Consider the following 13648-nt stretch of genomic DNA (forward strand, 5'->3'; position numbering starts at 1 on the left):
GAGATATAAATCTGGTAGACAAAAGATAAAGGAGACAATGCTGGAGAACAAAAGTCTCAAGTGCGCTAACTAAGGGACCATTAAGAAACTTCAGATACAACTTTGGAGAGGGCCACCTGAACTTTGGAACACCTAAGAGGAAGGGACATGAGAATTTGAAGTATTTGAGGCAGCTTAGTACACAAAGCAATGACAGACGTTACAGGGGTGGCGGGAGGGGAGAATCAAGAAATAGCTAAGTGCAAACAAGATGAAAACAGATTTCAAATTATCTGGTCACATGTAAACCGTGGCTTGTCTAATCAGTTGACTGAGCCCTGTACCTTATCACTAGAGTTTGTCCTATATTCTTATTAAATGCTTTCATACCCGTATCTCTGTGTCATGTCACTTTATTCCATGTGCTGTCAGGAGTAAATAGCAGCTACTGGCTGCTATCCAGCATGAGCTAGATACTGGGCCAATAGCCTGGAGTCAGGCTTGGGGTATAGGTGCCCCCAGGTCTGTGACACATGGGGTCAATGAAGGTCTCAGGAATCAATAGCTGGAGACGCCACAGCTTTGGGAAACATCTCTATGGGCCCTACGGACCTTGAGCCCAGAGTGGAAGCTTCAGCAGGGGACTGGCATTTGTGCATTTGGTGCAAATACCAAAAGTGCATTTGGTAGTAGCCATTGGAGTCAAGGGCATAAAGCAGAGCCTGCAACTCCAGAAACTGGAAGTGCCAGTTGCCTGCCACTGGGGTGGGACTGCTGTGGTCTAAAAAATTCCAGCTAATGTGAAGAAGTGTCAGTAAGATGAGTGAGGGCTTCTGCATCGGCAGCTACAGTGGGTCTGAGTGCCATGTGCTTTGCAGAAGGCAAATGTTTCTGTCTTTCCTAAAGACACTTTGCATGGGCATTCAGAGACCCATATGGTCACTGTCAAATAAAGACTGCAAATAAATGTGAGCAAGGCATATATGGCGGACAGCACAGTGGTGAGCAGACCAAACTAAAACAAGAATCAGGCCCTTGTTTGTTTAGATAAGGCAGTTGTCAAAGGTGCAGCAAGTAAATCATGGGAAAGGCTGCATTTAACCAGCACAGGAGGGTGCAGATGTAGCAAGAGCTAGCAACTAGACTATGGATGTGTCCAAATTAATGGTTATTTTACCATCCCTCTTAGCCTTCCACTCCCAAAAAAAACCACCAAAAGCCACTTTTCACTTGTGTTTAACAGGAATAAAAAGGGTTATTACTCCTGAATACATCTGATAATATTGACAGGGAATAAGGAAAAAACCTTTGCTGTCTGATATCCTTTTTTGTATATGCTACTGCACTGACAGGAAGTAAACTTAGTTATTCCAGCTAACCCGAAAGATTTTACCAAAATTATTAGATTAACTGTGAGACTCCAGAATAAGGCTGGAATTCATATTTGATAGAAAAGAATGTAAATAGGTAGTTTTTAGGTAGATGTGCAAGGCTAATTTCACAGTGATTACTTAAATTGATCTCAGTGACTGTTTCATTCACTTACTAATGTTCAAATCATGCAAAGCTCAGATATGCTTTCAGCATTTTCTAGAGATTCTGATTTCCTAAATCATGCTGATAATACAGAAAATACTCCAATTTAATTAAAATTTTATTGATGCTACATTTAGAAGGTAAAAACAACCATATTAAAATTAATTATGTATGTTATTCTGCTGACTATTCACTATTATTACATTTACAGTGTGGATTGTTTAAAAAATTATTTAAAACAACACTTTTCCCTTTTTAAATAATTTAATAATACTGTAAATGAACTAATTTGAAATAAACTAGTCATATGTTTTAGAAATAAAACTAACCAATAGTCTAGAAATTCCTTTAGAGAGCGACATATGCTTGAAGATGTGTATGAACCTGTAACTAAGACTTAATAATTCCATCAATGTAGAAAACTAATAAGTTTACTAACAGTTGGATGCATGGATACATGCCAGAAAGAAAAAGCTGCATTATTGAGAGGGAAGGTAGAAGACATGCAGAGATTCTGGAGAACTCTGTCCATGCCTTCCAAAAACCCTGCTACTAACTCTGTAATCCATTTCTTCCTTACAATGTTTTATATGAAGGAACTGATCCTTATTCCCAGATACTGAAACATAAAAAAAAATATCATAGAGTTCTAGTTTGATAGAAGAAACCCCAAAAAACAAGCAATAACAGAAACCAAAAAACCACACCACAACCAACCAAACCACAAAACAAAACAAAAAAGACCAGACCACTGAGGACTATCAGATACCTTCTGTGACATTAATACTGAACTGAGAATTACCTGGAGACAACATATCCATTAATCTGTAGAAATTTCAGAATATCCTGTGCTTTTTCTCTGTCCTTGGCTTTTTCTTTGGCTGTGAGTGTATCATAAGGAACAAGAAGGGGATGGTTGCCTCCTCCTACTATGGAGCATCAAGAGAATTAAAAATAAAAGAGTTATCTGTTGACATAAGTCCCAATATGTAAAAGTACTATAACAATAATAAAGAGCATGTTACAGTAAATTCTAGTCTGAAATAACAATATACTTGTATGTTTCTTTACACAAACTTTAAAAAGTATCCAGATAGAAACTGAGATATGGTTACATTGTTCTTACATATTTGCTGCAAGTACAAGTTAAATATGCTGAACCTGTTGCAAAAAATCCTTAAGGAAGAAAAAAATGCTTAACCGTTACAAACATGTATTATAACTACAACTTAATTTAATGAAACTGGAAATATTTCAGTAAATAATACTTCATTTCCTAAGAAAACCTACATATAAGCAATTATATAAATATACATGAAATCCTGACTTTGAACATTCTAATGACAAGGTTCATCAAGTATCTAAAAATATATTAAAGTGATACAGTTCTACTTTATAGCAATAAAGACAGAAAATTAGAATACATCATTCAAACATGTTTCACACTAGTCTCCAGTAGGATTAAAAGACTGCTGCAAAACCAAAGGTAAAAAGTATAAATCTCATTGTATTGCTTACTAAAATCTGATGTATTGATATCTACTGCATGTAGATATTTAATTTGGAAAGAAAATAAAATTGCTATTATTAATATAAATACCTGCATAAAAAGCAATATTCTTAGGAGTTCAACTTCTAAAGTCATCATTGCATAATAAAACACAATAAATTCGGATGGCAATTTCTCCGAAACCTCAGGAAACTGTAGGGGTAATGTTAAGATTTATCTTGGAAAAAAAAACCACTAAAGAAAGTATCTAAAAATAATAATCATTTCTAAAAGGAACAAATTCTCTGTAGAAGATATTGCAGACATACCATTGGATGATTTTAAATGTACATATTCTGAATTTTTCAATTAGTTTTGCCCAAATCGATTTAAGTACAGGCAAGATGAAAACATAGTGGGCAAGTCTGATGGTGGATAGGTTTTTTTGTTTAGTCTGGATTTGTCTTAGGAAATAGTGTTTAAAATTGGGATGATTGGATTTTATTCTCTTATCACCAACACTATGTAATTGTACCACAGGACTGCTGAAGATGGCAAAACGCACATAAATCCACATTATTCTTCTCTTCTTTACACATGGACAAAAAGATAAAAAGACTAGCATATGAATATAATGGAGGAAAACCCTCAGAGTTTTTGAAGGCCAAGTTTTGCTCAGTTGACAAATTCATCTACTTTTCACATACAAAACCTCTCCATCAGAAGCCTGTCCTTCAATCACTACTGCCACCTCCAGCCTTCCCATGCTGCACAACACCTCAAACACTGTACAGTATTCTTTCTCACTGACGTGCTTCTCTTAGGCAAAATTCTGCTTTCAAAGCTGTGAAATGCAGTTGAAATATTGAAATATCTCATTTTTCTCTAGCTTATGACTTCCCAAATTTGACCCATCTTGAGGAAGGTTTTACAGAAAAGGAATAATATAAAAATTATATTAAGGGAAAATATAATTAAAGGCATGAAAATATAAAGTGATTATCAAAGGCACTTCCAGAGAGAGCTTTGCTTTTTTTTGAAACCTTAACTGATACACCTTTCCTGGAATTTTACAAATTTAGACCAACTTTGGTGCATACAATATACAACTAGACACGTTCAGATAAGGTAAAACCCTAGCTTCAATAATTTGCAACTGAGAACTTGTTTTCTCCATGTGCTAATATAGTGCTGTCTGAAAAAAGAAAATCAGCTCTAACACAAACAAATAAATGCTTTTAACACCGAGGAAAAATGGTAAATTACACAACAGAAAAAAAAAATGTTTAGGTAAGCAGAGATCATGAAGAACATACAAAATTTATATGGAATCAAGTATCTGCTCTAGGTTTTCCCCCTTTGTCAATTCAACACACGATATGTGCAGTACTTTGTAAACACCCTTCAGATCTACCTGCAATAAAAGAAGCAATACAAATGAAATCATAGTCCATTGGGTAATAGTCTGAAAGATTAATGCTAGAAGGAAGATGGATTAATGTGCTTAAATTAATTTACAACCTTTGTGTTTCCTTCCCTTGACATATTTGAATTGATAAACTACTCAAACAAGAACAGTTACAATGGGTACGATTACAACATTCAGGCACTAAAAATCACAGTCAGGAACAGATACTTCACTGTTTCTTCATTGTCAATTTAAATTTGCTGTTCCTTTTTCTTCTTTTTAACGTTTTCTGAAATGCATGACCTAAGGCAGCCACAGAAAACTTAAAATATTGTAAATACCTATAGTTAACATTACCTTTTGCTTCAAGCTCCAGTTTCTTTTTCTTTGCCCATATGTTATGGTAGTTTTCAGCCATCATCTCAGCCATAGCCTTAGGAAAATGGAGAGCTTAGTGATGTCAGCTGCAATGAATAACTCTCAAGAAGGACAAGTTTCTGGTTGATATTAAGTAGCAAGTTTTGTTCTCTTGGGAGTGTAATACACTGTAATGGTTCACTGAAAACAAGTTTTTACTGAAAAAATACATAGAATTTGGGTAGAATCAGCATGGGTATAAGAGTCAGGAACCTGGTGCTGAAGAATTCTTATTGCAGAAAACAAAGAACCACAGGGAGGAGAATAGTCTGGAAATAGTACTGGAGTGTCAGATGGGGGACTTCATTCTGAAAACAAGACCCAAAAGATCCCTCTGAAGGCACTGTCCAGGGAAAGAGAGAACAGCAAGCCAGAGGACTGCATCAACATTGCTATTGCTGGCTGTGGCAGACTAATTATGAATTTATGGATAAAGCTTCTTCATGGATACTGTGCTCATTTGTGTGTCCACACTGTTAAAACCACCAACCACTTTAGAGCATAAATTAGTCTATGTATTCTTCCTATAAAACAAACTTATTCAGGCTGGTGAACTAGAAGCTAGACCAAAATTAAACAAAACAGACAAGCTCTCCAGTATCTACCCAGCAGGAAGTGTTTTAACATGAAACAACTTTTTACACTCACCTCTATTGTCCTCCTGGTTGTGTACCCTCTAATTGTACAGAGTGGTGGAATTTACTGCAGATTTCACTTTACATTTCTTTCATGGACCTACAGAGACCTTCCCATCTTCAGTAACGATTTTGAGTAAGGAGTATTGCTCAATACCAATTTATTTATTTGTGAGATTACTCACAAATTGAGAAAGTCTTCAGCCATATCTTATCTGTCCACAAGACAATCTATTTCCTAAACTTTTTTCCAGTGAATAAATTATGATACATTTCTGCTGTGTATGGTAGGTGCCTTCTGTCATGCACACTCTGATCCTGGTATTTTGATAATTCCAATTAGGACCTTAAAAGGATGCACAGTAGTCTGTGTTTTCATAGCACCTAGCAAAGCAGAGCACTATGAAGATGCTTTTAGATCAAGACCTAACTGCTCATGGAACTAGGATGTGACCAGGTGACTTAAGACCAAAATGAAGAGTATTTTGCAGACTTACAGTTTAAGACATGGTAATGATTCTTGCTAGCTAACGCTGAACTCCAACTTGAAAGATATTAAACATTTTCTAAAATGTTCAAAATAACACATAGTTAATTTTTAAAACTCAGATCTCAGTAACACCCAACATGTTTAAATATTTTCTCAATATCTGTATCAGGACAATTGATAGCTGAAATTGCATTTTAATTAGATTTTTTTAGCTTTTAAATAACAGATTCTGAAGGTGGTTTCAAAGACCTCTCTTCATAGAGCATATGAATCATAAAGCCAAAAAGCTCTACCTTATAACTAAGGGCTCCAAAGGAAATACAAGTAATGACAAGAGTTAGAGGGTACAGGATAAAAAAGTAAGCAAAGGACTAACAGAAGTTCCAATGCCCTTTCTATGTGACTTGTGACAGGAAGGTTATTTTTAACTGGGCTTGGTTTACTGCATCACAATATTATGACGATGGTCACCTTATGAGTTGTTTCCTGAGCATTAAACAAAGTCTGCAAAGCCTTTAAACTATACTGAGTTTATACAAACATTAAATGTCATAACTGTAAGTCTTTGTCATCAATTTGAAACAAGAACATAATGGTAGAGGCAGTTATTACCTATCAATGTCATGAATTCTTTGGAATGATCAGCAGTCTACTGACAGTTAATTGGCAGAAAATTCTTTTAAAGCTAGTCAGCAATCTAAAACGGCTACAAGTATGGAACTGGAAACTGCAAGACAGAAATCAAGGGGTGGAAATCCAATGTGAGAATTTGTTTTAGAGGTACAGTAGAGTACATACTGCACAGTTAGTCAATTAATTTACTACCACTGCTTGTTTGCACTATGGCAAAGCTCAGTATGGGCGAAGTTAAGCATGTGTTTCAGGACTCAATTGTAATCAGCTTTGAACACCATGTTGCCATCATTAGACTGGTACAAATGCTCCTGCTAACTAATTTAAAGTTATTTGATATACGCCTACATTCCATTGCAATTATACACACAGGAAATTAGTAGACTGTAAAACCTAGCTCCATAATCCAACAAACACCATGAAAAAAATCCTATCTAATGACAGGAACAGACCATCAACTAAAACATATTGGTCCAAATAACAGCAACCTACTGACACATCTGTTAAAATCCTACCTCCAATTCCTTCATTATGTATACTTATCCTTCAGTACTTAATGGTTCCTGATCTTATTCCTTCAGTTTAGTGTAAAAAAAGAATGTTTAAAAAATGCTTTGTAAAAATGATCAAAAATGAATGGGAAACAGAAAAATTTTCTAAACAGGTTTCTCTTCAAAATGATAAATGTTCACAAAGTGAACTGGGAAACTCAATCCATGACTAAAGAAAATTTTGAAGGTTTTCAACATGAACCATGTTTTCAAAGTAACAGTGTATCAGAGAGCACTTGGTCAATGAAAAAGACCAAAAAGTCCCCACCAAACTCAAAGCATATCAAAATAGGCAATATTTGGTACCAAAATTGTTTAAAATAAACTAGCAAAACTGACAAAATTCAATTGTAAAACAAACCATAAGCATTTTAGGTGTTTCTGACTTACATGTACATCTCTGGAGAGGGTGACATTGCTCATGTCAATTGCTCGAGGTGTGTAACCATGGGCTGTATCTACAGAGATCTGAATGACAAATGTGCAAAAAAAGTGGAGTTATACAAGCATTTAATACAAAGAAGTTAATGTTAACAAGATACTGAAAGTAATTAAGAAATTTAAGGAAAAAGTCACTTGTAGATCTCTATAGAGCAAAAGGGTCTGTTGTGGCCCAGCTGAAAATATATCAGGGGTGGTGAACTTCAGTGAGAATTAGGTGAAGGGCAACAGAGTTTGTTCCCAAAGACAGATGGCCATCAGACACAAATTCCGTTCATTTAAATACAAATTTCACTTGAACTCATTTGGAGTTTGAACTTACTGTAGACGATGATAAAGTTATGATTAAATCTCTGCATTATCTAAAGATTTTTTTTCTCAGTAGGCAAAATCTCATACAATCTAGTTTAAGGTGAATTCAGGCAAAAATAAACTTTTAATTTAGCTTTTCAACCTTATTTCTACATTTAAGACTAGAGCCTATAAGTAATTATCTTTTACCTTCCGTCCCTCCTTGCCATCTAGAAAATATCACCATTTTTTTATTCTTTGTTTTTACAGTTGAAATTTGTCAGAGGTTTCCTCATGATATGGACACAAATGGCAAAGAAGGATAAAAAGTGACAGAGGTTCCCTGAATGACAAGCCACTGACAAAAGAAGTATGGCTAGAAAAGAGGCATTGATAGGCTTTTCTCTATGGATTATGCAGTAACAGGTACCTCTTGCTTTAAAAAGAAGTGTCCAGGCTTTTCTCCTATGTGTGATATTATTTTCATATGCACGTATACAAACATATAGAGCCTAGAAGTTCAAAGGCTTCATTTCAAAAGGAAGTTATTATTAATAGAGAATAGGACAAGGTTTATAGGAAAGCAGCTCCTCACTTGACTGGTTTGAGATATGCGACGTGTCCGATTATACAGTGCCATGGAATCTCCTTCCCGTGTTCTTTCAATTCGCCATCCCCATGCCAGCATGGTTTTGAGTGATTCTTTGATTGGCCATCGATAAATTTCTTTCTCCTAGAAGAATGCACATGCAATAATTAACTTGTTTATATGTAGCTGTACAAGCAAAAAGTAACTATTGGACCCTTTCCTGGTTATACTGAGATGCAAAGAAATGTGCTGGATTCATCCATTATCGCTCAGGGTTATTGAAATGATGCAAATAAATAATATAGATATTAAAACATTTATTTGTCATTTCAGAGGCAGGGAGAAGAATTCTGGCCCTGCAGGAAGATGATGATCTCATGTGTTAATGGCATGAAATCAAGGGTTGAGCAGAAATTATCAGGAGTGTTTTATCTGCTACATGAACCAAAAACCATAATCACAGAATCATAAACAAGTCTGTTTTGGAAGAGAACTCTGAACATCTTCTGCTTCTACCTTCTGCTGAGGTCAGAAAAGGTACTTAACTGGGCTATCAAGATTAGGTTATCTAGGTCTTGCTGTGTCATGCCTTCAACATGCAGGTGATTTCACTGCCTCTTTGGGCAAGTTATTCCAACATTTAAGCTGTCAAGATACAAAGGATTTTTAGAAAGTATTTCTGCTAAAGAAGCATACAGCCATTGCCTCTTGCTGGGTCACTGTGCACTCCTGTGAAGAGAATACATCCATCTTCTCTGTAACTAATGCTTAGGAACCAGGAAACCAAGACCATATCTCCAGCAGCTTTCTCCTCTTTATGCTGAAAAAACCCGCTTCCTTCAGCATTGCTTCATTTATATCAAGTTCTCCAGATGTGGTTTTCTGCTGGAGACCAGACAAAGCCTAAACCTGTCTTCACTAAGCAAGAGGGCATTCCCGTATGATCTTACTGGCAGTACCACATTTTGTTTTCACCGTAAGATATGCCATGCAGATTCAGCTCTGTGAGAAAAAGTTTGAGTGGCCTATTTATTATACAATGAAACCCTTCTATATCTTTTCAGGATTTTGAGTAAGGCAACACAGATTAGTTGACATAGTGTAAATATTTTTTTTCTTAAAATGATGAAAAGACAAGGCAGTATTTTCAGTGATATTTTAGCAACCCTGGATCAAGCATGAACAAATCCCTTACCTTTTCAGACAGCAACTTATATTGTTTCATTAATGGTTGCACCTTTGCAGATTCAGAAAATGTTTCACCATAAGTCCATCCATTGGCAAACTGAAAACAGTAATAAGAAGAATAAAATAGGGCAATGAAGAAAATTATGAAAAATCCTTTCTATTGGTAGAAATTAATGCTTCTGCAGAGATGTTCTCTTGAAGTTTCCTTTCTACTATTTTCTCAATCAACATTTATATTATTTACAAATTAAAATATTAATCATGCAGCATGCCATCTTTTTGCAAAATAACAATTACTAAAGCAACCATATCAATATATTTTTCTTTCAAAGACTTTTATAAAAAGGAATACTGTACTACAGTTGAGAAACTATTTTTTTTAAACACTGGATAAATAAAATGAACAAAGGAATAAAAAAGATAAAGAGATTATTAGATAAAAATAAGAAAATTCAGGTCCATAAAACTGTTAAACAATTACCAAGTATATTTACTCAAAAGTCAGCAGAAAATTTATGAAATTATTAAATACTATTTTGCAATACTAATTTAAGAAACTTTGACATAAATCTATTTCAATAAAATAGTATATCTATATCTTACCTACATACCAACTTGTAACATCATGAAAAATAAGAGCATTCATAATATTTTAAAGATTAAATTGCTTCAAATAAAAATATGATTTTGCTTTAAGAAGAATGTAGATGTTACCTTTTCCATTGACCACTTGTCATGAGCATGTTCTGCATATTTGTTAATGAAATATTCTAGCTTTTCAGGGATTGTAATGCTGAAAGTAAAAAGAAAATCAACATTATACCACACAGGCTAAAATTGAATGCTTTTGTTGTAAAGAAAACTTCAAAATAAATAATAAATAATGCACACACCCTTTCCTGTGCTCTTCTTTTCACATACAGTTTGCTCCAAGGCCCAATTAAATCAAGGAAGACATCTGTATTATTTCATGGGCACTGAATGAAAACCACAGCTGTTGTAGGAATTTGACTTCTTTAAAAGTGTGTGCAGGGAAAAATCAATAATGAGATCAAGCACTAGTGATTTTTGTCCTGTATTTTCTTAGTATTAGAGCCATAAATACAACCTATAGTTTCAGAAATATGGTAGTAACTTACTACACATGTCCATTATAAACTAAGTGTCTAACAATCCTTTTTGAAACATTATCTATTTTATATATTAAAAATATTTATCAAATATCAGTTATTTATTTCATCAGCATTGCTACAAATGAAAGGGAATAACTACTTTTGATCACTGATGAAATAGAAATAACTTCCCTCCTAAGAAAAAGAATTTCAATACGAGTAGTGTTAGAGTGCCATCTACTGTGAAATAAAAGTCTGGATTTTCTGTCTTAAGGTGGAAAAAGCAAAATGCAAATCCAAATTATATCAGAGTAACAGTTTGCAAGAGCCTCACATACACACAAAGGTCAGAAAACATTCATCCAGCACTGTCAGCAGATTTTTATTGTTTGAAAGATTGTATTTTGAGAGAAACTCTATTAATGCTATAATACTTCAAATAATTTCAGAAATGCAATAAAATTGGAAGTACACTAACACCTTATTATCTATGCCTTCATACAAATAGGTCCAGTACTAGTAGGCAATGCAAGTTAAAAGAATGTAGGATAATTTGGAGGTTACAATGATAGCAGCAGTTCTGTCTTTGTCTTGAAACATCACAGAACTGTTGACTCCTATAGCAATGAAGTGACATATAATTTCAGCAATATCATTTTCTGATTTTTTCAAATCTCCTCCAGCTACCTATATTTTTTTTTTCTGAAATGACACCATATAAATACTCAGTTAAATGATAATACAATATTAGGAAATTTTGTTAAACCTTCATGTATTTTAACAACATCTTAGAAAAATTAATTTAAATGGCCACTGATGTCCTTTCTATGCTCCAGATTGGATTATGACTTCTACTGCAGTATTTAGATGTAATTACATATACAAACATGCTTTAAGGAAGGTGACAGTACCCTGCATGCAGAATGTTAATATAGGCAGAAAACTCACAGGGGCAAGTGAGGAAATGTTTCACAACGGGAATTTTTTAAAATACAGTCCATAGCCATGCTTCTGTAAGACTATTCTATACAAAGGGAAATGGCACACTTGCTGTAGTCAAAAATCAGGGCAGAAAATTTCCTTTCAGTTATGTGATTTGTCTGGCTAATATTCTTAAAAAAGCAGGTCCAGAGCCGGGCTGCCTAGAGAGAATTAAGATTATTCTGCCCAAATCCCAGTATTCATATTTTATAAGATTATATGAAGGCACAATCAATTTTCTGGTACACTGTCATTCACACAAATATGAATTAGTGTCTTGACATATGTTAATAATGACAAGGATGATGTAGACTTGTGTACTTTTTCAGCTTCTAAGAGCATGCTGGTTTGTTTGCAGCAGACATGCAAAGACAATTGGATAGTTCTATCTCCTGAGTACAAATGCATTAAAAATGTTCTAAGTTGACCAAGAAATTAATGATGTAATTTGCTAGTTATTGCTTTACTTGATTTAAAATAAATGCATAAATAAAAATATTAATATCTCCATTTTATCTATAAAGTAAGCATTCAGAAGAGAATATTTAAATTCACATCACACCAAACAACAGATTTCCTACCCCCTCTTTTACACTTTCATGATCAAAAAAACCCCAGGTGCAACAAATTCCTTACTTTGAGGTATCAACAGGTTGAGGATTAAAGTTCCCATCTGAATCCATTGAAGACTGCTTTTCCATCATATTGACATAATTTGATTCCATATAATCTGGAGGTAAGGCTCCTGCAACTGCACTCAGACAAGGCAAGGCCAGTTTGAACAGTTCTTGTTCATACTTCTGTGGAACACATAGAGGACAGAAAGTGAATAGGGAAAGGGAACTGATGAAACTGATGCAGCTGTAGATGAAAAAGCAGCCAGAGAATGGCTTTCTTACTCAGTGTGCAACTGAGTTTTTGTTCTGAAAATAAAGAAAACTGACTGTCCAAAGCAGAAAGCAAGTCTTAATCTCGCTCAAGTAAATGGGAAAAGTGTTGACTTCACTGGTAACAACGCTAAATATTTTTCAGATGCTGGGAAGACAGCACAGCATAAAAAATACACACAACATTCCTTAACACTTAGATTTGAAATTAAACTCATTAAATTTAATTCAGGTTTGTTAAAAATAGTCACAGAATGAACAATAAATATATACCAAGACATATTATTAAACTACTGTATAACACACAATTGATTTAAGGGTGCTGAAAGTACAATACTAAACAGAGAAATGTACAGATCTGTACAGATAAATCTCAAGATTATTGCTTTAGTGTTATAATATTTTTAATCAGGAGATAAAATTTTATACCTACATTAAATTAGAAGCTATAGGAGGAAGATTTAAATTTACTAAAGCCTGTATTATTTCCTTCAAAGTGTATGATACAGTGTTGATATAAACTGGGTAAAAATTACAGATTAAAGAAAAAAGGTTACACAATAATGATTTTACAGTAATAGATGGATACTAAAATTACTTACCTTTTGAGATAAAGCATCAAAAATACCCCAGAACAATTTTCTGGATAAATGAAGTTCTTCTTCTGAGGCAGCACCAAAGTTACCCCATCCACTTGGCAAACAATAATACTTCCAGCATCTTTCATAATGATTTGTCAGCAACTGAAACAGAACATATTTTGAAAGCAAATAGAAATGTAACTGCTGAGGTTCTTCCATTTTGGCACTCAAACATTATTCAGATGCTACCAGAAAAAATTCTATACTTTTATTAATAAGCCATGTTGTATACATATTTTTAAATCACTGGTGCATATACACCCAGAATGAGCAGCTTTTTTATCTTTGTTTCAATACCATTTTGCAAAGCTTTTTTTTTTTCAATATTGCAAGTAACAGTCAGTAAAGAGCTGACACTATTTCCTTTTCTCGAGTCTGAA

The 13648-nt window shown here is 34.3% G+C and overlaps 1 protein-coding gene across 8 annotated transcripts in view; it reads right to left on the bottom strand.

Moving 5' to 3' along the window:
• Window positions 1–13648, bottom strand: part of RYR2 (ryanodine receptor 2) — a 381438-nt gene that overhangs the window by 92787 nt on the left and 275003 nt on the right. For 4 of the 8 annotated variants that reach the window (XM_021527072.4, XM_021527071.4, XM_021527068.4 and 1 more), the window contains 8 exons: window positions 13230–13370; window positions 12377–12540; window positions 10362–10440; window positions 9655–9744; window positions 8466–8603; window positions 7529–7606; window positions 4770–4845; window positions 2318–2441 (listed from right to left, as the gene is read on the bottom strand). In XM_021527072.4, the coding sequence (XP_021382747.3) occupies window positions 2318–2441; window positions 4770–4845; window positions 7529–7606; window positions 8466–8603; window positions 9655–9744; window positions 10362–10440; window positions 12377–12540; window positions 13230–13370 (890 nt within the window). Of the gene's footprint in view, window positions 1–2317; window positions 2445–4769; window positions 4846–7528; window positions 7607–8465; window positions 8604–9654; window positions 9745–10361; window positions 10441–12376; window positions 12541–13229; window positions 13371–13648 lie in introns of all 8 variants that reach the window. The other 4 variants (XM_085576771.1, XM_021527070.4, XM_021527067.4 and 1 more) reach the window with 1 other exon arrangement.

The sequence above is a fragment of the Lonchura striata genome, chromosome 3 (assembly GCF_050655825.1).
Source record: "Lonchura striata isolate lonStrDom1 chromosome 3, ASM5065582v1, whole genome shotgun sequence".
Taxonomy (NCBI): Eukaryota; Metazoa; Chordata; class Aves; order Passeriformes; family Estrildidae; genus Lonchura; species Lonchura striata.